General features: G+C 40.6%; 1 protein-coding gene across 1 annotated transcript in view; it reads left to right on the top strand.

The window, feature by feature from the left end:
• The window catches only part of LOC102041456 (BEN domain-containing protein 5), a 542,525-nt gene extending 529,041 nt beyond the window's left edge, over positions 1-13,484 (top strand). The window contains exons 8-10 of the mRNA XM_031058558.1: positions 3,768-3,916; positions 8,384-8,597; positions 12,426-13,484. Coding sequence (XP_030914418.1) covers positions 3,768-3,916; positions 8,384-8,597; positions 12,426-12,586 — 524 coding nt within the window. The 3' untranslated portion in view covers positions 12,587-13,484. The remainder of the gene's footprint in view (positions 1-3,767; positions 3,917-8,383; positions 8,598-12,425) is intronic.
• Positions 13,485-23,982: the final 10,498 nt, after the last annotated feature.

Below are 23,982 nucleotides of genomic sequence, written 5' to 3'. Positions count from 1 at the left end.
ATGCTTGCCTGTTGCCATTTTAAACTTGCAGATCAAATATAGAACAGTCTCTTGAGCTAACGTGCAGTCAAGTAGTCAGTCTCCTAATTTCCCATCAATGTGTTGAATTCAGTGAGGAGCTGGAAGTCAATGCATTGTACTTGAGACTTAGGCCTAGAGCTCTGCTACTAAACTGGAGCCACTTTTGTGGCAGGAGTGAGGAGGTTCATCTTCCTCATGGTGACACCAAATTGCTCTTTGTCACGAAAGAGCCTTGGAGGCAGCTGTGGCAAACTACAATAGTGAAATCAGTACTGATCCATGGAGAAATGCTTAATACCATCTTTATGATTTTAGTATATTATTTCCAGGCACATCCCTTCACTGAGGAGGCAGGCATTTCACCAGGGCTCTAGGGACCAGAGCAGTGGAAAAATGGGATGACTGTTGTGCAAAAGGTTATGGTGTCCCTCTTGAGCTCCTGGAATAATGTGTGCAGCCTCTTGCCTTGCCCACGTGGGGAGCTGGAAGCCCTGCAAATGCAGTTTGTTTTGTTGCACCTGAAAACACACCTAATTGGCCCTCTTTTATCAATAGAGAGTAGGATAATTTAAAGAATTAAATAACTGACTCTCTCCTGTAGGGACTTTAAATAGCCCTTGGATTGCCGAAGAAGAATTTCAATAACTTCTTTAAAAAAATAGCTGTCTCCTGGGCAAGATCTGTGCCATTTCCTGTGGCTGGAAGTATGGTCAGAAGTACTGAAGTTCTATAGGGATAATGCTTGAGTGTTTTTAGCTCCCTGATAATTTCTCAATTTCATGTTAGATTGTTGAGAATCAGTGTTGCTCAGAAGTCAGGTGGTATATTCTCATTCATTCAGAAACATTGATTCATCAGCATGTGCACACAGACCCCCAAGGTTTTATTTTTAATCCCTGTTTAATTTCAGTGATCCAGTTTACAGTGTCTTGGGACTGACACCAGAGTAGGGAGAATGAAATGGGATTTGTGTCTTACCACATGTCTGGAATTACTGTTTTTCAGCTTTTCTACATTTGTTTGGCTTTTTGACATCTAAAAAAAAGGCCCAAGGTTTCTTTCAAGTACAGAAAGTACCTATATTACCCCTTCTCAGACTTGTGTTGTTTTGCTTCAAATTCTGGTAGACCATGTGCAAAAGCTTACTGCTCACAAATGTATGCTGACCACTTTATCAGTCAATTTGTTTATACTTTCATACTAATTTCAGGAGTAGCATGTAGCCTAAGATGCATTTTTAAGGAAAAGGGATGGTAAAGAGAAGCCTTCTACCTCTTCATCCTGATTTGAGTTTGCCGGCCTCTTGGATATTCTAAAAAAACAGCAGTCAGGAGAAAGATTTTGCAATAAAACATTTGTTTCCTTCTTGCATTTGTCTTTTTTTGTTTTTCCCTGATCCTTATTACATAAGTGCTGTCATTGTTAAGCCTTTAGATGGAGATATATATTTTTGATGTCCCATTCATCATCTTTAAAATAAGATGCAGAGAGAGGGAGCTTGGAGTGTGGTGAATGGGGCACACAGCTCTGTTGGCAGGCAGGCAGGAGTGCAGGCTGCATGTGCAATTCCCAGCCTGCAGGGTTGAAAATGCAGTTTAGTGGTTGTGGAAGTGGCTTTGGAGACTGCCTGGTTAGAGGCAGGTTTCTGTTGGGGAATCAAAAATGAGGATATAAAAAAGAGATTTTAAAGGCTTTCTTTTGGTGACTTCTAAGCAAGTGGTTAAAGCATGAATTGGAGCAGAGGTATTCTGACCTTGAGAGCTGTGGTTGTTGTGGACTTTAATCAGCTTTTTCCTTGGGGAAGCTCTGGAAACCAAATTCCAGCTGTGTCAATATATGACTAAAAACAGTAAAAGACTTCTAAATAGGGAGTAGTAAAAGTGCTTAAAGGGACATAAACATTTCCTGCTAGGAAGAAGGTGGTTATACTTAGGTGTCTCACTCAAAGTGACTTTCAAAGTGTAAGAAAATAGCCCTTTGTTGAAGAATGTAAAGTAACAGCTTCAGAGATGATGTCTTATGGTCACACTGGCAATTACATCCCTTCATCTGCTTGTTCAGCTGTGCCCATGCTGTGGGCAGGCTTTGGGTGCTTTAACCAGTCCAGGTCTTCCCCCAGTCTCAATCAGCTTTACAGTCTCAAGTTTAGGAAGTTCAGTTTGTCTTGGCTGTAGTGTTGTATATTCATGGTACTAGAGGTGTTTACTAAGTCACTATGAAATTATAATGGAAAGGGGATGTTTTGTGATTTCTCTGTTAGTGCCATGCTTGCACTGGGGCTGGCTCTTAAGACCCTCTTGTTGGTGGCACTGCAGTGTAGGATTGTGTGAGTTGCCAAGACAACTTTTAGTCATTGGTGAGCGTGGAGTGGCAGCCAGCTGAGAACACTGAGCTGGCTCTGTAGGTGTAGGATAAGCTATAGGATAAATGTCAAATGCTGACAACGGAGGAAGCACTGCTATTGCTGTATAATAATCTCTAAATGAAACTGCACAAAGTAGGAGGGATGAATGCTGTGCTTGTTCCAGGCACAGGAACTATTTAAGATGCATGACTAAGACCTGAGCTGTGGTGCCAGTGTGACTTGCAGAGTTGGATCAGCTCAGGGCTGGGTCTGTGTGCAAAAACACTGAGCAGGGAGCTGAGGGGTGACCTGATGGTTGAGTTGTCACTGGCTGAAGATGTCAGGGTTGGGCTGCAGAGTGCTGCAGTGCTCTCAGTGCCAGCCTGGGACAATCTAGCACTGACAAGTGGGTGAGTTTATCCTTGGAGTTCTGGATATGGGGTATTTCCATGGTGTCCAGAGTCTAACCTTGCTGTGCTGTGGAGCCACCGGCCCTGCATGGAACTTCAGTGCCTGCTGGAGCTTCTTGGGATCCTAGAGCCACACATCAAGGGACACTGATGGGCTTGGGGCCATAGCCTAGACTTCTGGTGGAACCCCTGCAATGAATGGAGTCAGGAATTCCAGTTCACAAATCACTTTTAGTTTGTTCTTCTGTCCTTTTAGGAACATTTTATATCTTCGATCTGGAAAAGTTGATGACTAACAAAATAACTATTCCCCTTTTAAGTCTCGAACATATGCTTAGTAGTATTCCATTGTTTAATTTGTGCATAATTTTTGTTGATTAAAAATAAGAATCAGTGTTGGATGAATTGGACAATCAAAATTCTAATTTATGTGGGGTTTTTTAACCTTTGATATTCTTTCTGTGCATGATAATTCAGCATAAGGAGCCTGTTTCCTTCATAGCATTTCTGCAGATCCTCCCTATTTTTATACACCTCTGTTATATCTAAAGAGATTTTGGATTTCTATAATATTTGTAATTCTGTGTGGATAATTTATGTAATTATCACAGTAAATTATGGAGGTTCCTATGCAACTATATGACAATTCTTATTTGAAGAATTACTATTGTTGCCTTTGCTTTATAATTTCAGTGTCATTTTAACATAATTTCCTTAGTGTGAAGAAATTTTACCCATATCTGTAATTGTCCTTATGCTTTAGGAATAAAATTAAACACTTAATTTAAAATTAAACATTTTAATGTTTATAAAGCAGGAATACTTATCCTGCTTTTACTTACTGACGTTCAGAAGTAGGATTTTGGTTTAGATTACTTCTAACATTAAAATGAACATGACTAATATGTTATTTTATGCTAATCATGGGTGATGAAGGGATTGATTTCGTGTTCTCTGGGATAGCAGACAGCTCTCTTTTCTTAACTGTCTAGGACCTGCCATTGAGGTTGAAAAAGTAAAACCTGAATCAATTGAGCCCGAGCCTGAGGTACAGAAGACCTTCAGTGAGGAAGCAAATACATCAACGTACTACCCTGCCCCTGTTCCAGTAATGGACAAGTATATTCTCGAGAATGGAAAGGTATTTTATATTAAATATAGCATGAGTCATTTTTAAATGTCCATCTGGTGATGTTCTTGTGGAATTTTCATTGATTGTGGGGGTCTTGCATGGTAGCAGCTCGTAGAGGCTTCCTCAGTTTTCGTGAAGGTGTGCTGTTATGCTGAGGAGAATTGTGAAGTTACACAGATATGAAGAGCATAGAAAAATATTCTCAGTGGTGACAGCATTGAATGATGTGCAACATGAGCAATATAGTTATTAAGTAAGGCAAATTGACATAGTCTTCAGTTGGTGGCATCCATAAATACACCAAATATTGACCCAAGTCAGTAACCCATGTTATAAAGTTACTTAACCAAATGAGTCTACTTAATCAAAATACTTCTTCCTAAAGGGTTTTTAATGTTTATATGTGCTGTAGTCATATTGCAGGGAAGCCCTTATGTTTAGGTTGGAGTGCAGGAGGTAGTTATGAACCCTGGAAGGAAAATGGGCTCCCTTGCTGCTGGTAGGAGCATTACCACTGAATTGAGCTGATGTAGTGCTACTTTCCAGAGACTTTGTGAAGGTGCTGAAATACCATCTAGCTCTAGTTTGCCAGGACCTGACTGAGAGCTTTTCAGATTTCAGCCTGTTTAACACATTAACTGCTCATCTACCTAGGCCTGCTTTTACAGCTGTTTTCATTATCATTAAATAAACGTGATGTTTCTTATACAAAACTGTAATTCCTTTAGAATTGCCTGTGCAGATCCTGTTTCTTGGTGTATGGAGATGCATTTGGTACCCTAATCTGAGAATCTTTAGGGAGGAAGCATTCACTCCAGCTTTGCTGTGCAGTGGAATTACTGAAGGAATATAGCATGAAACTGCGTTTTCAGATTGGTGTTAAAAGATTGACTGCACAATGTCTTTCCCTCTTGAGGAGGAATTCAGCATAATCATTGGGGACAGAATGTACGTGAAAAATAGTAGAATCTTGACAGTTTGACAGGTATTTGGTTCAGATAGCTTTTCTTGCCTAATATATTTAAATATGTCATTTGCTTGATTATTTTGTGTAAATTTGTGCAATGAGTACTTAGGGTGTATTACTGTGCGAGTTTCCTCTACCTCCTTCTCTTCCACTTAAGGTCTGTGGGATAGGGCACATCCTTTAGTATTTGTATGCAGCTTTTCCTGCACCCTTTTTTCATCTGTCAGCTTCTTGGCACTTCTTTTGCTGAAGTTTTCTGTCTTTGCAGATATTAGTATCTCTTGAATTTTCTTTTTGTAATTTTTCTTCTTGATTTGCCTATTTAATAGATCTACAGCCAGCTCAGATGCCAAAAATGTGAACTAATAATGTATTTGGAATGTTGGAGAGTAGGTTTCTTCAGTTTTCCTTGTTTATGGCTTTATTTCAGTATTCCTTTATTGATATGCACCACTAGAGTAGTTGAAGTACTTTTTTTACAAATCTTACCCTTTGTGGCACCAGATTTGATCTTAGTAGGATTCTTTCAGAGCAGATAAATCTCTTCCCTCCAGAGGGAAAAGCGAGTCACTGAAAAAGAGCCTATGGCATTCATTTAAAGAAAAGAAAGAAGAAGAAAGAAAGAAAAAAAAAGAGTTCATCTTCTGAGACACGTTTTAGATCTGTTGCAGATGTTAGCACAGCCACGCTGGTGAGCGTCGCTTTGAATTCGCTGCCATCTCTGTTGTGTTGTGCTTGAAGGTTGATCCCACAGTTGCTGAAATTGGGAGTAAATTTCCCATTGATTTCATCAAGACAAGAGTCTGGCTCATGGGGCAGCTCTTCCAGAAGAGGGGAATGTCTTCTGAGTGTGGAGTTCACTAAGCTTCCCAGAGCTTTGGGGCTGATAGGAAACAGTAGGGCCTGTTGTAGAGAGGTAAACTGAGACACAGGCAGATTGAATTCCTCACCCTAACAGTGCTAGAAATAGAAAATGGAGACGTAAGATTGCTGTGGCTGTGGCTGTCTGTCACATAGTTGCTTTTGCCATAGGTGTTTCATACCAGCAATTCCTGTTTTAGTAAATGAAGCATGTTAAAAGAAGAGATGATCTGTCTGAAGCATAAATATTAAAAATACTTCCTGTAACTTGTTCTTTTCTTTTGAGTAACTTCAAGCCAATGAATAATGTAGTAGGTTTAGAGACTAAATAATCTTAGGCAAAGGCGAACCCTAATTTTGGCAGAGAAGAATTGGATTTTTTGATGAAATACAACAATCCCTACAACTAATGTAATACAGACACCCAAATTTGCTATGTAACAACATTTCTAATCTTAGTTATTTTTTAGGTAACTTTCAGACATTTTCCTGTAGAACTTTTCCAAGATCTAACCAGAAATAACTGATTTAAAAAATGCACTGAAATTATTTTCTGAGCATAGACTGCTCACTGCTCATTGAAGATGCCTTACAAAATATGTAGAGAGCACCAAAAGGAGTGTGCCTTTTAAAATTTCTTTTATGAAGAAACTCAACAATAGAGAAAAAGGAGAAAAAAAGGGGGGTGTTGTGTTGTGGTTGTTACTAGTTTAATTTCTGTCCATGCAGACTTGTGAAAAGCTTCCTAGAATCCCTTTAGTGTAGAAGATTCTGCAGGAGAGGCAGCTTGCTGCATGGTTTTATGCTTTAAGGAAGGTAGAGTTTTCTTTTTTTTAATATAACATAGCTTGTAGTCAAACCAGTCATATTACTCTATTTAAGTTTTTAAACATCTAGTTGCTTTTGAAGGATGCCGTTGTAATAAAAAATTTCTTGGGGTTATAGTCCTCATTAATAATTAAAGCAGGCTTCCATTTAAAGGAAAAAGGATGTTCAGTTGAATAGAGGCAGTAAAATGTTGGGTATATAAAATTTTACAGTAGCTTTGTCCAATTTTCATTGCATTTAATGGGACTTCTGTGATACTGCTCAGATTTGTGTGGGTAACAGGCACAGTTTATGTAAAGCCAGATGAAATGAGTAAAACCACAGAAAACTAACAGCAGAGCAGTTAAGGCAAACAGCCTTCTGATGCAGTTTTGCTGTGGGATTTTGTTGATAGCATTTTTTTTAATCATAAGAAGGTCGAAAGTTAGTTTTAAGTGTTAATGTTGCAGAAAGAACCCCCATTGGACCAGATCTGATCAAAGCTAGATTTTGACTATGTAGCAATCCAGTTGTTTGGTATGTTGCACTTGTCCAGATTGTCTGAAGGTAAGTGTGGTGAGCTCTGATCAGCAGCTGGGAGCTGTGGGTCACACCTTAGCTTGTTATGATGAGAGCAAGTGTGTGTCACAGAGAGTGAAGTCCATCAGCACGTGAACAAAGCTTCTGTGTGCAGAGGTAGTTCAGGAGTCTGCACTGTACTCCAGGAACTGGAGCATGGACAGGCAGGGTGCAAGGTATTTGTGGTTCCATGCAGGGCCAGCATGTGTGTCCTGGTTGCACTTGTGTCAGACTTGTGCTGGTTACTCGTGGAGTTACCTCTGTGCTGGTGCTGGAAGGTGTCCTGAGGGTCAGGGCTGTCAGCTCAAACACGTAGTAGCAGCCTAAGGATGGTGCTTGGATTCTTGTATGGCATTTGTCTTAAGACTGGAGCACTGGGAATCTTGGGGTGGAGACATAGGATAGCCCTGTGGGAAACAACCAAGCACAGTCAGTTCTGAGCAAGGCTAATAAGGAAAACCAGACCTGAGCATCTTCCTTATGGAGACTCTCCAGTGGCTTCACACTGTGTTTCCCAGTACTCATGTTATTCTGCTTTACTACTTCAGTGAAATACCTTGACTTCCCATTGTTCAGATAATGGAAAGTTTATGATGTTGCTGCAATGGATCATTGCCTAACCACAAAACAGTATTCATGTGGTGCATTTACATTGATCATACATGATAGACACACTTTGCGTTAGAACTGGAAGTTTTACAAAGCTTCCAAACTCTCCTTATATTGAAATTGGAGCTTATATTGAAATTGGAGCTCTCAAAATCCTTTCTCCCCTTCCAGTTACTTCAAACAATCTGGCTAGGTCTTGCCAACAGGTACAGAATACAATTTAGGAAGTAATTCTGTCTCTACTGCCTCTGGAATATGCTTTGGGTAAAGTCTGTTTTAGCCAAAGGGAAGTGTTTCATCTTGCTCCTGAATTAGGCTGGTGCAACTGCTTGGTTTATATGCTCTGCATAATTATATAATACTGGATGTGTTCACTGTTTCCTTCTTCAATCTCTGTTCCTGACCACAGTCTTTCAGGAGAGAGGTTATGTGGGGGGGAAAAGTAGGGATTACTAAAAGGAACTATATTATATATTGAGGTTGACTTGAACTCCCTGACCCACAAAGTTGGAAGAGTTTCAGAGTTAGGCAAAATGGATTTGTTCAGCCCTAATTATTGTTATTTTAGTTCCTAATATTAATGTTCCTACAGCACTTGGATACTGTTGTGTGCTACATACCATAGATAAGTTGTTATTATTACTACCTTCTAGGTCCATCTTGGCAGTGGAATTTGGGTAGATGAGGAGAAATGGCACCAGCTGCAAGTAACACAAGGAGATTCAAAGTATACAAAAAATCTAGCGGTTATGATTTGGGGAACAGATGTTCTCAAGAACAGAAGTGTCACAGGAGTTGCAACCAAAAAAAAGAAAGATGCCGTTCCCAAGCCACCTCTCTCACCTCACAAATTAAGCATTGTCAGAGGTAGGTTATTTGAAAACTTTTGCTTCCTGCTTTGGAGTTTAACCATTAATCACCGAGTTGAAAGATGCTTCTTTTCAGCTCATTTAAAATTAACTGATTAAAAACTGTAATTCAGATTGCTATTGCATTGTGAAGTGCATACGTACCCAGGAACAGTAAAACACATTGCAATAGCTGTGCACAGTGCAGGCCTCCACAGCTGAAGAGTTGTACATTGACTTCAGTAAGGTTTGAAAAGATCATCACTTTAGACCACTTGCAGGGCAGGACTCTGAGCCTGGAGAACAACATGTTGTTCTAGAATTCATTTGTAACCTGCTGATTTTTTAGAGTGCATATATTCCTTTAAACAACACTGAGAGTAGCTTTACGACATTCTTTTATCCAGAACATAACCAGCTCTGGCATGAGGCACAGAAACCATTATAGCTGTGACTATAAAAATACGCATACCTTCAAAGGCAAGAAAGAATAGTTCTACCCTTTTAAGTGAAGAAAACGGAAATAGTAAAAATTAATTGTTGCGCTTGAATTGGAATTTGGACAGGAAGTGTAAATCGCTGACCTCGTCTGGTAGGGAAAATTGCAATGACACTTTCAGTAACTGCAAGCCTGAGTCCATGTGTGTAGTACATTGAGAGAGAGGAGGCTTTCTCCTTTATTTAAACTGAATGGTGAATTTCAGTCCCTTTGTATCATCGTGCCTGTGTTGTATCATTTCTGTCTCTCTTGGTATTTCAGGCTTCCTTTTAAGTCAGAACTGAGTTGTTTCCTCATGGAATGCATATTGAAATTGGATTTTTAGGTTTTGTGTCCATACTAAATTGCAGTAGGGCTGAAAGAAACCTCCCCATTTGGTAGAGCTTCATTATTCTGCATTTCCTGTTCTTAGTTGCTATGTGCTCTTAACTGTGAACTCATTAAGAGGTGGTGTAATTGGCCATGAAAGTACCATGTTTTGGAGTTAAGAAATATGGTTCCTCTCTGAGTGTGTGCGTGTGTCTGCGTCTGTGTTGTGTGGGCAGAAATTGGAAACTTATCTCCGTACTGTCATCTTTCTTAGTTTATAGGAAATGAGGAGATTACGTAGGGTTTTGTTGTTTTTTTTTTTTTTCACTAAGCTGCTTCAGGATTATATGTGGAAGTAGAAGCTGTCCCATGCTGATTTTCTAGTTCTGTCTGGGGTCTCTAGGTACAATCCTTACACATGTAGCTGGGCAGTGACGTACTGGCCACATAAGGAATCCACTCTGTGGCAGTGGCTCTCCCAAAGGGAAGCAGAATTGGTTGCCCTGGTGTGCGTTTACAAGCATGCAGCACAAGGGGGTTATTTTCCACTGGCCCATTGCAATGTGGTTTCCAGTTTCCCTGCTGGAGGCTTTTGCTCCTCAGTGCTGCTGGCAAGGTTGTTTCTGTGAGAATTTCCTCTTCTACTTTTGTCAGGGCTACTCTATATTGCTCGAGCCATTTAAATGACAGCTTTCTTCTAACTCCCCTTGTTTTGGCTACAGTGAGTTTGGGAGTCTGCTCCAACAGGTACATGATGAGAGGCAGATGGGGCCCTTCCCTTTCTTCTCTTCCATACCTTTACACTCACCAGCAATCCAGCTCTTCCCTATTTCCTCGTTTTTCTGTGTTTTCTGTCATATTTCTGCTTCAAGCCTCAACCCTCATTTGAATTCTACTGTTACATGCCCTGGTTTTCCATGTTCTTCTTTTTAGTGTTTCTTTCACCTTGTCTCTGATTTCCCTTTTGTTAGACTCCAGCCTGTACAATCTCCTCTTGAACCAGTTAATCTGCATGGCCAGTGATGGAGGTGTCAGGCTGCCTGTCTCAGTGGGACTGGGTAGTTCATAACCATGATTTTCCATGTTGTCGTGTCCTTTGCGTCAGTGTTAGCAGGTCTTGCCCCACCATGGAGAAGAAAGCAAAACAAAACAAACAAATGACCAGTGGGGGAACAAATAGTTGAGACTTGAGGGGCAGTGATTTGGATCAGGCATCACAAAAAGTAGTGAAGCTCCTAGTTAGCCTTTGAGGTCTACTTGAATCTGTGGTATTCAGCAGTACAAAGGGATGTCTCTGTGCTCCTGTAAATCCAAAAAACAAGGGAGCAGAACCTCTAAATTACTCTTTGAAGCCCTAAGCCAGTATCCTTATGCAAGTACCAAACTACTATTTCTGCACCCCCTCACAAAAATGGAAGAGATGGAGAGGAAAAACTGTGATCAAGGATCTGTCTGATTCACACCAACTTTTAAAATTACAGCTTTTGAATGAGTTCTGTCAAGCGATTCTTCGCTTGGCTTTGTGGCTAAAGGAACAGCACAGCCTGTCTTTCACTGGGAGTTCACCTTACTGGGTGTATCTGCCTGGGAGTGTTCTGACACTCTTGTAGGGCCAGCTTATGTCCTGCAAATGCACTGCCTTTCTTCAGGCTCCCTGTGATGTGATGTGCCTCTTCTTAGGTGTTGTATTTCCAATCATAGTTTATGGATGATCAGCATTTCAGCTATCAGGCTGCATGCTGGTTGATTTCATTTATTTTATATTCAGTAAGTCTTACAACATAAAATTCACATTGCTTTAGATGTTCTCATCATTCTGTGGACACAGACTAACTTATTTAAAATAGATTTTTGAATGACAACATTAGCTCTTAATGTGTCTGATATCTCTATAGCTTCTTAAAAATCCCCACTGCGTAGTATGTAATAAAGAAATGATAAAAAGTATGATGGATGTGCACTGTTATAAACCTTGTTAATGCAAAATAACCTTTTATAAAACTTCTCAGAGGTTTCCAAATGAACTACAAAACATGCATAATACTTAATTTTCATAACTTTTTAATATGGTGCATTAGAAATGTTGTAAAGCACATTAATTAAGCAATAATCTCTATGGCTTTCTGTATATGAAGCAATAAACAGCTAATGGAATAGATCACTAGGCAAAGCAGAACAGAATTTGTTTAACCAATCTGTGAAGCCTACACAACAAAATACATTGGTCTGTTAATGAAAACCAAAAAACCCCAAACCTGCCTGTCACTAAGAAGTTATGTGTGTTGCACCACTTCAGATTTCAGTAACTTCTGCAGGATTCTGGCACCAAACTACTAAATCTGGGGAGAAAAATTGTCTCAACGTTCACTGCCCACTTTGTTTTTGCAGTTACTGCTATCACTTGCTTTTTGTATTCCAGAAAATGTGTATTTCAGAAAGTCTATTGATCAAACATGCAAGGAGATGGCGCTTGTCCTGAGTAATCCACCAGTAAAAGTGAAATAAGCCCAGGGACAGGGCAGCTGATAAGGACATGGGCGTCAATGTATGTGGAAGAGATACAAAAAATGATATAAATGAGTTAAGGTGTTCTCCTGCTGGTACTGCTTCTCTTCCTGAGCATTGTCATTTCCATACCCTCCTGAAGGGGTGAGGTGGGAGTGACTCACTGTGGATACAGCTCTGGTGGGACACTTCACCTGGGAAGAGACTCAATCTGTTGTGGAGATTCAGACAGATGCAGGGGTCAGGCAGGCAAGGCTGGCACTGTAAAAGGTTGGGTTTAGCCTTGTTTCTGTATGGAAAGCCTATTAATGTAGTCACAGCATAACTGGAAGTTGGTCATGCCACTGATTCAAGCCTGGTGACAAATCTTGACTTGAATAAGATAGACAGTGAATCAAGGAAAGCTTCTCTTGTCTTGCAACAAATATACACAGAGCTTACTCACTGCTGTCTCTTGAGTAGTCAGCCCAACTCAGGGCTATTGTGTTTTCTAAAAATATCCTAATGACTCTTTCCTTTTTTTTTTCTCCCCAGAATGTTTGTATGATAGAATAGCACAAGAAACTGTGGATGAAACTGAAATTGCACAGAGACTCTCCAAAGTCAACAAGTACATCTGTGAAAAAATCATGGATATCAATAAATCATGTAAAAATGAAGAAAGGAGGGAAATTGCAAAGTACAATTTGCAATAAATTTTGGATTTTTAATAAAGTCTTAGTGTTTTACTTAAGTGTTGGTTTTTGATTTGTGTGGCATTTTTGCTGATGGGAGAAGCTGAATTGAAGCGTTGCTCTCTTCCTATAATTGATTCGTTTTTTGAGCGGTTCTGTCATGGTGTAAACTGCTTTTAACTAATGTAAGATATATTGTAAGTTCACTCCCAATGAAAACTGAAGTTTCCAAGGTTTCTCCAGCGACTTGCAGTTTGTTACCTGCGGTTGTACATTGGTTCTGGTTCTGTGGACACCGACCCATTTGCCCTGCGTTGAGTTTTGCTGGAGTTAGTGGATCTCAGCTGCAGTAAAACATCTGCTTAGAAGGAAGAACTGTACAAAACTCACTTTGCTATTGAAAAGGATTTTACTGTATTTTACAAAGTGTTTTTTTTCTGAAATGAAGTTTCAATCGTTTGTTTTTATAAATCTTTGTTTTGATCTCTAACCATATATTTGATCAAAAATACACAAAGAACGTTTCTTTTTCAATTATCTTGTAGGCAGATCACTATTACCATCACAGTTAAAAAAAACCCAAAAATTAAACAATGAACAACAAAGAACCCAAAGCTGTAAGTTGTAAAATCATGATAATTCATTTTAATAAATAATCTAAACCCAGTTCTTTTACAGGGACCAAGACACTTCAAATTTCTGGTTGTGGTATAAAGTTCCTCAGTGTGTCCATACTATTGTTCTTGAAATATTACCTTTTTAGTGTATTTGTACTTTCAAACAATTTAAAAATTGCCACACTATGGCAAGAGTATGTACAGTAGAAAATTTAGTACAATTTTGTTTGGGTCCATAATTTAACAATGGACACTTTTAGCACAAATTTTAATTACAAATAAAAATAATTTTCTACATTGAAGTTAGACTTGCGATGCAAAGTTTTTAGAAATAATTTGTCATCTGAACTATATGTTGTGTGTAAGTGAAGCAAAATATTCTCTTTTCATAAAAGATTTAGAGTTAACTTGAGGTCTGGATTGATGAATTTTGAGAGTTTGTGATCTCACTTAACCTTCCATTTATTCTGTGCTCACAGCTGTGATTGTCTGCCTTTCAGCCTGCCTGTTCCTGAGCGCCAGCATTTGTTTCTTTTCCACTGCAATTCTGTTTCCTGTAGTCTTGAAAAACTTCCCATTTCTTATCACCTTCCTGTAGCACTGGTTCACCCTGAGGTGAAGCGTTTTTCAGTGTCCTGTAAATCTGGATAATGTGGAAAGAAACACGCTGCTGGGGTGGACTTGCCATGCCTGGAAGTATTTAAATGATAAAAGATATAGATGTGGCACTTGGGGACATGGGTTAGTGGTGGGATTGGCAGTGCTGGGTGAATGCCTGGACTTGAGGATCTTAAAGGTATTTTCCAACCTAAATGATACCATAATTCTTTAATGTAGAGGGATATAATGTAAGAGAATAGTGCAGAAGGTAGTCTCACACCTGAGGACTTGAAGCTGTACTCATCACCAAAAATTAAGAACAGCCCTGAACACATAGCTGTGTCCAATAAGGACACAAGTGATACAGAAGAGTGGGTTAGCTGGTTGAGGAGAGAGTTGGAGTTTGTTGGTTGTGCTGTGAGGGGAGCTGCAGTTTGTTGGCTGTGCTGTGAAGAAGAAGGAGTCAGTGCTGTGAGGAGCTGCCCATGAGAAATCACCGAGAAGGTATGGGAGCTTTGAAATAACATGACAACACTAAAGGGCTGGATGAGTGTAAGAAAAAGCGGAGGGGAGGGGAGGAGGAGGTGTGCTAGACCTGCCCTGCCTCTCTTGGAAGAGATGAGACAAACAACAGGTTGTTTCTCCCTGTACTTCACCTGTATGTAATTAATGTCTTAACTCATAATTAAGTGTTTGCTTTATGCTTTCTAAAGTCACTTTCATGGTTGCCTTGCACCAACCTCGTGCTGTGCTGCCAAGCAGGAACACCAAATTTTCACCACTGGTGCACCTGCATTCCTGTCCCTTTCCTTAACCCCACGCGTGTGACTGAACAGGTGTGTCAGATCCCACTGACTTCCAGGGTTCATTTCTCAACAGCTGCTTCCCATAGGATGGAGCCAGAGCTTTCGTGGTGAGGGGTGGAAAGAGCAGGAGTGTGTTTTTCCAGTGTCTTATGTGTGCCCTGAAGTTTCTTTGACAGCCTCCCTTGTCTCCTGCTAATAGCAAAAGTGTTCTTAGGTAGTGTTTAATGAAGTGCACAAATGTTTATGTTCCCTAATTTGGGATGCTAAATAGCAGATTAGTGTTTAAAATGTCAGTGCATGTATCCTTTTATTAATTAAAGAGAACAAATGGAGATAACACTGAAAAAAACATTTAAACAGCAAGTTTCCCCATTTCAAGCAGACTTGTGAATGTACAAGGTTGGCTTTTTTTTTTTAAGTGATACTAAGGCAACCCACTGTTTTGGGGAAAATGTCCATAATTTCCTCAGTCTTTTCTGGCTTTAGTACTAATGTGTTTCCATTGTAACACATTCTATAATGAGAAGATCAAGCTGTACTTCTTAGAAGATAAGCCTATTTTATGAAACCTGGAAAAAGCAGCTTAGAATTTAATTAGAGTTAGGACTCCAGCCTGGCCCCAAAAATCAGAGGTGTTAATTCCTTCTGCAAAACCAGTATCACCTTTCTAGGGCTTCTCCTTGACATACTCGTCCCATCAGATGTTAATTCTGCATTTTGCTGAAGAATTTAAATGTTCTCTTTGGGTATGGTGTCTTGGAAGGCTTCATTAAGTTTTTCCTGGAGATTTCATCAGCCCAGGTTAGTTTTCATTTGAGTTCAACAGGGGTATTTGGGTGGCACAAAATAGTTCAGTTCCCTTTGAAATGTAGTGTCAATGGGGGCTAAGAAATGTGTCCATTGGGCTGGGCAGGTGGTGATTAATGTGCCACTTGAAACTTTGTTGAGTTATGTTAGAGGGGTGGGACATATTAAAGGTAGAACACCTCTTCATTGTGTTTCAACTTGAACTAAATCTTTGGATACTGGAAATGAGTTTTTTGCTAATAACAAGCCATTTCTGCACACTGTGGTTGTATGGCAGCATGCTGGGAGCTCTGCAGGGAGTAATGGGTGTGTGAATAACATTTTATACTTGTATTTGGTCATTACTCTTGTCTTTCCCTCCCTATGAGCCAGTATCAAGGTTGCACAGTTGTTTCCCAGCGTGTCTGTTTGAAGTAGGGAAATAGGCTGCGGTTCCGTGTTCCAGCAATACCCAAGAAAAATAGGAACTTTAATGGGGTGTGCTTTTCTGCATTGCAAAACTGATGTATAAATTAACTGTGAGTTTCATTTCATTTTCCTGCACTGCGTTTATGGCCAGGGCTGTTCTTGTTGGTACATTAATTTTTCCATAATTGTGCCTGCCCGTACATAGTTTGCTTTGCTCATATTGCGTCTGCTGTGAATCTACCATAGGAAACTTTATAGAAAATAGTCCCTACTAACTTTTTCCTGCTCTAGGGTAACTTCTTACCTGTACATCATGAGAAACAGGAGAGAGTTTTGACAGAAAATGAAGCAGCTTTTATTACACCCTGTAATACCCCCGTTCGTCATTCTAAGGTTTGTGCTGTGCCATTACCTCATACTGTAAACCTGGATTTGTAAGGATCAGAAAGGCATGGATTTAAGAGGAAGTGACAGTTTACTCTTTTTTTAATCAAAGCAGGAAGGAGGTATTGCTGTTATATGGATAATCTGATCTTCTGTTGCCACACATTGCCGCAGTAATTTGTGATATTCACGATCTGATCCATATTAAAGTGCGTCTGGCACACTTGCAAGGAAGCAAGATTAGAGTTAACAAAAAGGGCTTTATTTTCTATTAGTGATTTTATAAGGGATATGAGCTGTTGTGTTAAAGGAAAGAATCCTACCAGGGACTTTAATACCTGAGTCAGGAAATCTAGCCACTCAATTAAGAAAAAGAAAACTAGTATTTATTAGAGAGGGAAAAAATTTGTTCATTTCTGCTGTTCCAGAACAGGTTTGGATTTACTGGTGCTTTATAGAGATGGGAGAGTTTTTTTTAAAAAATAGTAAAATACTTACGTCGAAGTTGAACTCTAAGTAGGAATTCAAGGTTGCATTGGTTAGCTGTTGTTGGCTGTCAAAAGCAGGCGCATTCTCCCTGTGGGAGGTCACTTCTGTGCACCTTACCTTTGATGTTGTATCTAAGAGATTACTGTGATGGCTGCTTTGTTGTCTTAAGCAGAGATTATTGTCCTCTTGGAAGTTTTAAGTAGCAATAAATTGAACTTTTTGGGATTTACTGAAATTGTAAAGATAATTCTACTTCACACTTCCAGAATCTATAGACTTTTAAAAATTAAGGCTAAGTGCAGGTCATTGTTAAAATGATACAATCTTGATGCAGAAGCTCAGAGAATTGTGTGAACTGGGACCATTGTGTATTAGCTGTAGCTTCACTGTGTATTAGCTGTGTTCATAGCTCATGAGAACACCAAATCTGGCTGGTTTCAGGAAGGGAAAGCAAGATTGTGTCACGTGGAGCTGCACTGAGGATTATTTCCATATTCCATCTTTCTGACATGAGAATTCTCTTCTGAAAGAGACAAAGGCACAACTTGTGCCTCCTCAGAATGAGGTGGTCGCTTTCTCCATACTCTTGAAAATATTTGTCATTCTGTGTGTGCCTTTAGTCTCGGATTGATGAAGTCATAACATCAATTGCTCAGACTTTATTGGTGTCATTTTTCTCATCATAACAGTGTGGAACTCTGAAGTGATTCATACAACTCCGAGGCAATAAAAGCGTTATGAAGTGCAATCATTGCATGTTTCATGCTCAATAGCTAATTTTTAATTTCACCATCTTGAAAGGGAAAAGAAATCATTTGACTTGGACAACAGGAGCAGTGATTCAAGAAGGAATTAATTTATGTGGTTGTTCATCTGTTTTACTTTTGCAATTATTTTTCCTGTTTATGTTTGAACAATAACTTTCATTCCGTGCGTCAGATACCCTCTTGTCGTGCAGTGAAATCATGGTCCTGTGGTTGTGAGGTCATTTGTTTACCATAAAGAGGAAAATACCTCACTTACAGCATCAGATGAAGTTGCATTATGGCTGGATCAGAACAAAGGTGAAAGTGAGTCTGGGAGGGGAAGGAAGAAGCTGAGCCTAAAGGATTTTTTTCTGTGCTGCCTTCTGGCTAGAAAACTTCTTCCTACAAAGGAAATTGTTTCCTCCACATTTAGCAGGATATCAACTTTATGTTCCTTGTTTATTGATAGTAAAGCCTTAATGGAACTGGAGTCTTTATGAATATATATGTTTATTGCATCAGGCTACCTACTGTCATGCTCAATTTTGGTCTTTAGTGATTTGAAATTAAAGAGTCACAGAAAATTTCCTGAACAACCCAAGAGAGGCATAGGCTGGGGGTGATTTAGCTTTTATTGTAATATAACAATTGCTAAAAGTTCTGTGAAATAGAAGATAAGAAATGATGTGTTGGTGCTTGTGTATCCTTTACAGTTGGCCTGAGCTTTCATGCTTTTGGAGTGGAGAGGGGTGCAGGTTTCATGGGATGGGCTGATCATTAGAAGAACTGGCTGTGAACACCCTTTGGTGTTCACCCTGCTGAATGTGAATGCTGCCCTGGGAGAGCAGCAGAGGGAATGTGCCTTGATAGTGCCATATCACACTGGTACCAGCCCCTTCCACAGGAGACTCAGATGAAAAAGCTTTTATGGGAGCTTCATATCCTTTATACTCAAATATATCTTTAATGTCAGCCCAAATGTTTATTTAGTTTATGTAGTTTAGTTTAAAAAAAAATGTACTTTCATGTGTTTCTCATTTTTCTTGTAATTAACGGAGTATCATTCTGGGAGATGTCTTTCTCCATGTTTCAGTTGGGGTATTAAGCCACTGATACTTGAAAATAGTCCATTTGGACATTCTGTATTTGTGAGCCAGCTGAACTCTGATTTTACTGTTCCTTATGGAGTCCTCTGCAGGATTTCTGGAAGTACCTTTAGAGAATAATTCTCAAAATGTGTAGGGTGGAAGGTGGATGGGTCAAAGCATTGCCTCCAAGATAATGTTCTGTGTTTTCATTTCTTTTAAGAGGCTTAGCTTATGAAAAAACTAGAACTCTGTAAAGTAGGATTTTGCTTTCTTTTCCTGCACTGTATATTAAAATTCTTTGACACTTGTTGGTTTTCTTTGCGTTTGCAAGGACACTTTCATCTTTCAGGACCGAATTGTGCTTTCTGCTGTAGATCCTTACAGGAATAAGCAATCCAGGGTGTGCCTTGGGGTTAAACAGGGCTGAAGGTGCTGTTGTAGGATCATCTCTCCTTTGGAGGACAATGCAAGGAGCCACCCTCCTTGCTAGGATTGGGTAGAACACCCTTGAGGGTTGGCTTCTCTTTAGGTATTGTCCCCTAATGCAGCTCATCCAAGAAAGGTTGTTTATTGCCACGTTGGTGGATATATGCAACTCCCACTCTGTGGCTTTCCTGAGCTTACAGAGTAACTGAGATTCACTCATCCAACCTGATGTGGAGGAGCATCCCGGTCTAGTGGTGCAGGAAGGCAAAGAAGAGGTGGTAGAAGGGTCACGTAGGCCTTTCCCCCTTTCCCACAGACAGTTAGGATGTGCAATTGAGGTGGAGTCAGTACCCAAACAGCAGAATCCCAAGCAGTTTAACTGGCATTTAAGGTTTCAATCAGTGAAAGGTTTTATTCATTGAAAAAAAACTAATCACTCCTAAAGCTCCCAGAATTTAGCCTTTAGGAAGTGGCAAAATCAGCATTTTCTTCTGCAGCCAGGGGCCTCTATCTATAGCACATACACAGCTGTATGTGTACAGGTGTGATGTGCCATTATTCTGTGTAAATCTGTCTGTGCCATGTAAATCCACAACTTGATAATGTTCCTGATGGTCCCCAGCCCTGCCTGTTTTCCTGGTGTTCCTTTCTCCGTGCTGTTCCTTCTGCAAATGGGAGTCTGTGCTCTGTGCTTGCCTCAGAGGGACAAGGCAGGAGCGTTTCATGATTCCTGCCTTGCAAATTGTCAGCAGGGCTCTGAAGTGAAATACCTGCTTGTTATTCCTGGGGGTGACTGACACAGAACTAGAGCATTTCCTTGGGAGATGTGGTAGTGCTGCTGTCACTGTAAGGCAGACTTTGCCATTCAGGGACTTCACACAGCAGCGTTTTCTTGGTTTTTTTTTTTATTTTTTTCCCCCCTGCCCTGCCAATGCTTAGATCGTAGCAAAGAAAATTTCATTCTCACGTGGAGGTCTTTAAGTGATAACATGGAATAAGTAAATCTTTCAGCAGTATCTCTTAAAAACATTCATTTCTCAGAGGTTCCCCTGCTTTTGCAGAGGGTCAGTGGCCTGCAAGTTTCACACCTAATGGCAGAGCCCAGGTGAGTGCTGGAAAACATTGGGCACCTTGACAGATTCATTCTGGTCTATGGCTTTAATCTGCCCCCTGTTAGTTCCTTTTCCAAGCTGCTGTGTGAGAGCAGCCACCTGGTGAACTGGGGAAGAAAGAGCCATATCCAATGCTATGATCTAAGTGTGGTTCTTGATAAGGGTGTTTTTAGCCGTGCCTGGAGGTGTGCAGGCTGTGGTGGCTGCTGGGCTATTCCATGAGCTGGTGTGGCTCCCTGCAGAGCACATCACAAAACTTCACTCAGCTGCACCTTTGAAAAGAAGCCTTGGCTGGACCACAGCAGTGCTGTTCAGAAAATCAAGCATTCTTGAGAATCCATCAAAGTGTGAAATCCATCTTTTCCTTGAGTGGTTTATTCCAGTGCTTAGTGCTGCCCTCGCTGCTCAACTTGTGCCTTATTTCTCTGTGAGTCTTTCTGGCTTAACTTCTTATTCCTAGTTCTTAATTTGCCTGTCTTAATATCTCCCCCCAGTATTTCTGCAGCTCACAAACACCTCAATACACTGAGTGCCTTCACTCTCCTTCCACCACAGATTTTCTAGGTCATGACTGACTCATTTTTTAAATGCTTTTCCTTTATGACTACCCAAACTCATTTGAGTTTTATGGAAATTCTTTCTATAGGAGTGTTTGGTTTAGTTAATGCGATACAATCTGGTGGTTTAGGGCATGCCACTTTGTATTAAAATGTGATATACAATACTAATTTCATTTTGTGGGCCAACCTTAATTTAATTTTGTAGAAAAAAAACCACCCTGATATAATTTGATACTTAACCAATTGATGTCCCAGTGTATTTTTACTCTATTACTAAGTGTAGCTCTGTCCTGGAAATGCTGTTCTTCAAATGAGTGTTCATCTCTGCTCCACTTTCCTCTTTGATTCTGTACCTCTCACGTGCCAGTGAGGAGACAGAGCACGTTCCTCCTGTTTTCCAGCTGCTCATTCCTGCACTCACAGCTGGGCCAGGCAGGTGGGTGATGGCGCCCAGCTGGGCTGTGAAGGGCAGCAGGTGAACAGAGTTCCACAGAAAATAGGACGCCGAAGAAATAAAACTTAGAAGAAAGGGAAGCCAGAGCCATTTTGCTCCTGTGGAATGTGTCTTCAGGATACATGCAGGGTTTCCTTGGATGAAGATGCCTTTGAATTGCCAAAGGATGGGGAAGAGTTATCACCATGATGTTGTGGTGTGTTTTCAGAACTGGGTAGGGGATCCTTAGGGAGAAGCTTCAACTTCTGTGGAATTGCTTCCCCCTGGAGCCTCCAGCCAAGTCCCAAGAAGGAATCTGACCTGACAGAAGAGGTTGCTGTGCATCAGCCTTTGCTGTGTCTGCTATAATCAATTAAAGGCTGCTTTGGATAGGACTTACACACATTTTGTTTGACCATTTCTGCTAAATACTCAATATCCTCTCTTAACCTCAGAGATGAGATGAGGAACTGCCAAGTTCCTCCACTGAGATGATTTAATGAAAATTGTTCTTTGCCAGAATTTTGAAGGTCAAAACAAGCTTAATATGTAAACAGATATTCTATCAAGGTAAAGTAAAAAACTTACAATTAATTTCTTCTAAGAAGTCCCTTCCTTTAAGAATTTTGAATTATGCTAGACAAGGTTCTTCTAAATTTCCTTCATCATCTCTCTGAAGATTCCCTGTTAATTAACGTAGTCATTTATAAATGTTATGAAATCATGTTATTGACTTATTTCTATTTGTAAAGGCACCAGGAAATTTGTGTACTGCACCCTTTAAAAAGTAATTAATGTTTCACTCCTAAATGCCTATTGATATTTTTTGTGCTTCCTATTGATTTGAAATTAATATCTCTGCCAATTTAAAGCTCACATGCTGGTTTGTCCAGCTTCCAAAGAATGGACAGGACATCATCGCTGAGCTGATCTAGTTAAAATGATCACCCTCATCTGATGACCTCTAGAAAAGAAGTACTGGCAAAGTTCCGCCCAGTCTGGGCTCCCTCCCTCTCGGGGCTGGTGGAAGGTGACCCTTTCCCACGTGGATTGGGAGGGGTTGGGTAGGTTTTAACTAACTGGTGGCTTAATGGTGGGAGGAGTTAGATCAGAGCAGTTTAACTGCATGTTGTAATACCAAGGGCAGAAACCAGCTGATGCCCTTACCCCAGTGCTGCAGGGTTATTAAACACTCTGGGCAAGGCCTTGGTGATGTTTTGCAGGGTTATGGGTGGTGCAGAAGTTGCTCTCGAGGTCTCTTTGCTTGCCCGACTAATCCGGTTTCCTGTTTGGGAGCTCAGGTAGAACCTGTACCTGAGAGGTATCACCTTTGTGGTGCAAGATCTTGCTGGATTTTCATCCTCTATGTGTGAGATTTGCTTCTCATCAATCCCTGACCTGTGGTGAGATGCAGAGAGTCCCCCTGGCTCCACTCCCGAGGGCAGCCCAGGCTGCAGAGTTTGCTGAATGCATTTAGGGTGGGTGGTGCTTTGTGTGCACTGGCCCACTGCTCAGGGAACCTGCATGGCATTCTCTCCCTTGAGCAAGGACTACACAGGCAGTTCCACAGAAGTTTGGGATCTTTTATTTTATTGCTGGGCAACAAACTCTTTTCTGGTCTGGGAAATGAACTTCAGTGGAGCTTTTTTAGCAGAGGGATGGTTTGTTGGCCAGTATTCCTCTGCTCTGCGTGTGAAAATCTCCCATTTGTACTGTCAGGTACCCCAAATGTAATTACTGGAAGAATCAGATATGGTATGATTAAAGGGATTCATATTTGTTATTCAAGGGTTTTCTCTGTATTAAATACTTCAGCAACATTTTCAGTAACCAGTGACCTCTTTTGAGAAGTGACTCATGGCAAAATTTCAGTGACCTCTTTTGAGAAGTGACTCATTGCATTTTAAAGCCTTTATAACCAAAGTCTTCCCTTCTTGTCAGGGACATGGGAGATGAACAGATCGTTCCTGTCTGCGATTTCCACTCTCAGGGGAAGTCCCTTTTCACTGCCTGTGGTGATGCTCAGCTGCATCACTGCTTTTAATTGCCTGCAGGCCCCTGCAGGACTGCCTGTGTCCCCTCTGGCATGACCTACATCCTTGCAGAGCCACGAATCCCTTGGCACTGGTTAGTGGAGCCTGAGCACAGGGCAGAAAGTCCTGTTGTTGCTAATCCCTCGCTGACTCCCAGGGCTGGAAGCTGTGTGACAATCTCTTCTTTGCCTAAATCCATCTGGCATTGTCTTGCCTGTAGAAGGATACAAGTGAATTTTCTGTATTAAAGATGATGGTAAAAAATGTGGGTGGTGTCTGGAGCATTATGGATACTGGGTGTATCCCCGGTGAAACCCAGGGAAGGATGTATTAAAAAGAGCACAGGAATTCCATGATATATATGTGTTTTTTCTTAAAAGAGGGAATAAATAGTGAAATAATCATTCCAGCTGTAGCCTGAATTGCCTTGCTGCAGGTCACATCAAACTGTATGAATGTGTCAGATAGTTCAGTTCAATTGGAAGGCTTGGGCTAATGGAGGAATAAGATGATATTTTGGGTGAGTTAAAGTAAACATTACAGTCTGCTATGGAAATGAAGGATTTAGAAGATGTAAGGGTCTTCTTGCTCATTTTGGAAAGTTCTCCAAGAATATCTGTTCCACTCTTCTGTAGCCCTGGAATTGTCTGGACCTGCTGCTGGACCTGTAACACAGGACTGAGGTTACTGGTCCTGTGCTGTTGAAGTCCCAGTGTTCCATAGGTCAATCTGTTCCAATTTGGCTTTTTCTGTGCTAATGGCAGATAAACTGAGGACATTGTTCTCCAGGACTTGGTTATTTTGTTTCCCCCCACCCAGCTTCCAGTTTAAATTTACTCACGAGCAGCAGTCTATTTATTTGTTCTTGAGTTGCTGCCAAGTTTGAGCAGCTTTTTTTCCCTGTCTCT

Source organism: Geospiza fortis, unplaced genomic scaffold (genome assembly GCF_000277835.1).
Source record: "Geospiza fortis unplaced genomic scaffold, GeoFor_1.0 scaffold396, whole genome shotgun sequence".
NCBI classification, from domain to species: domain Eukaryota; kingdom Metazoa; phylum Chordata; class Aves; order Passeriformes; family Thraupidae; genus Geospiza; species Geospiza fortis.
Note: the sequence above shows the minus strand (reverse complement) of the source record. Positions and strands in the feature narration are given on the sequence as shown.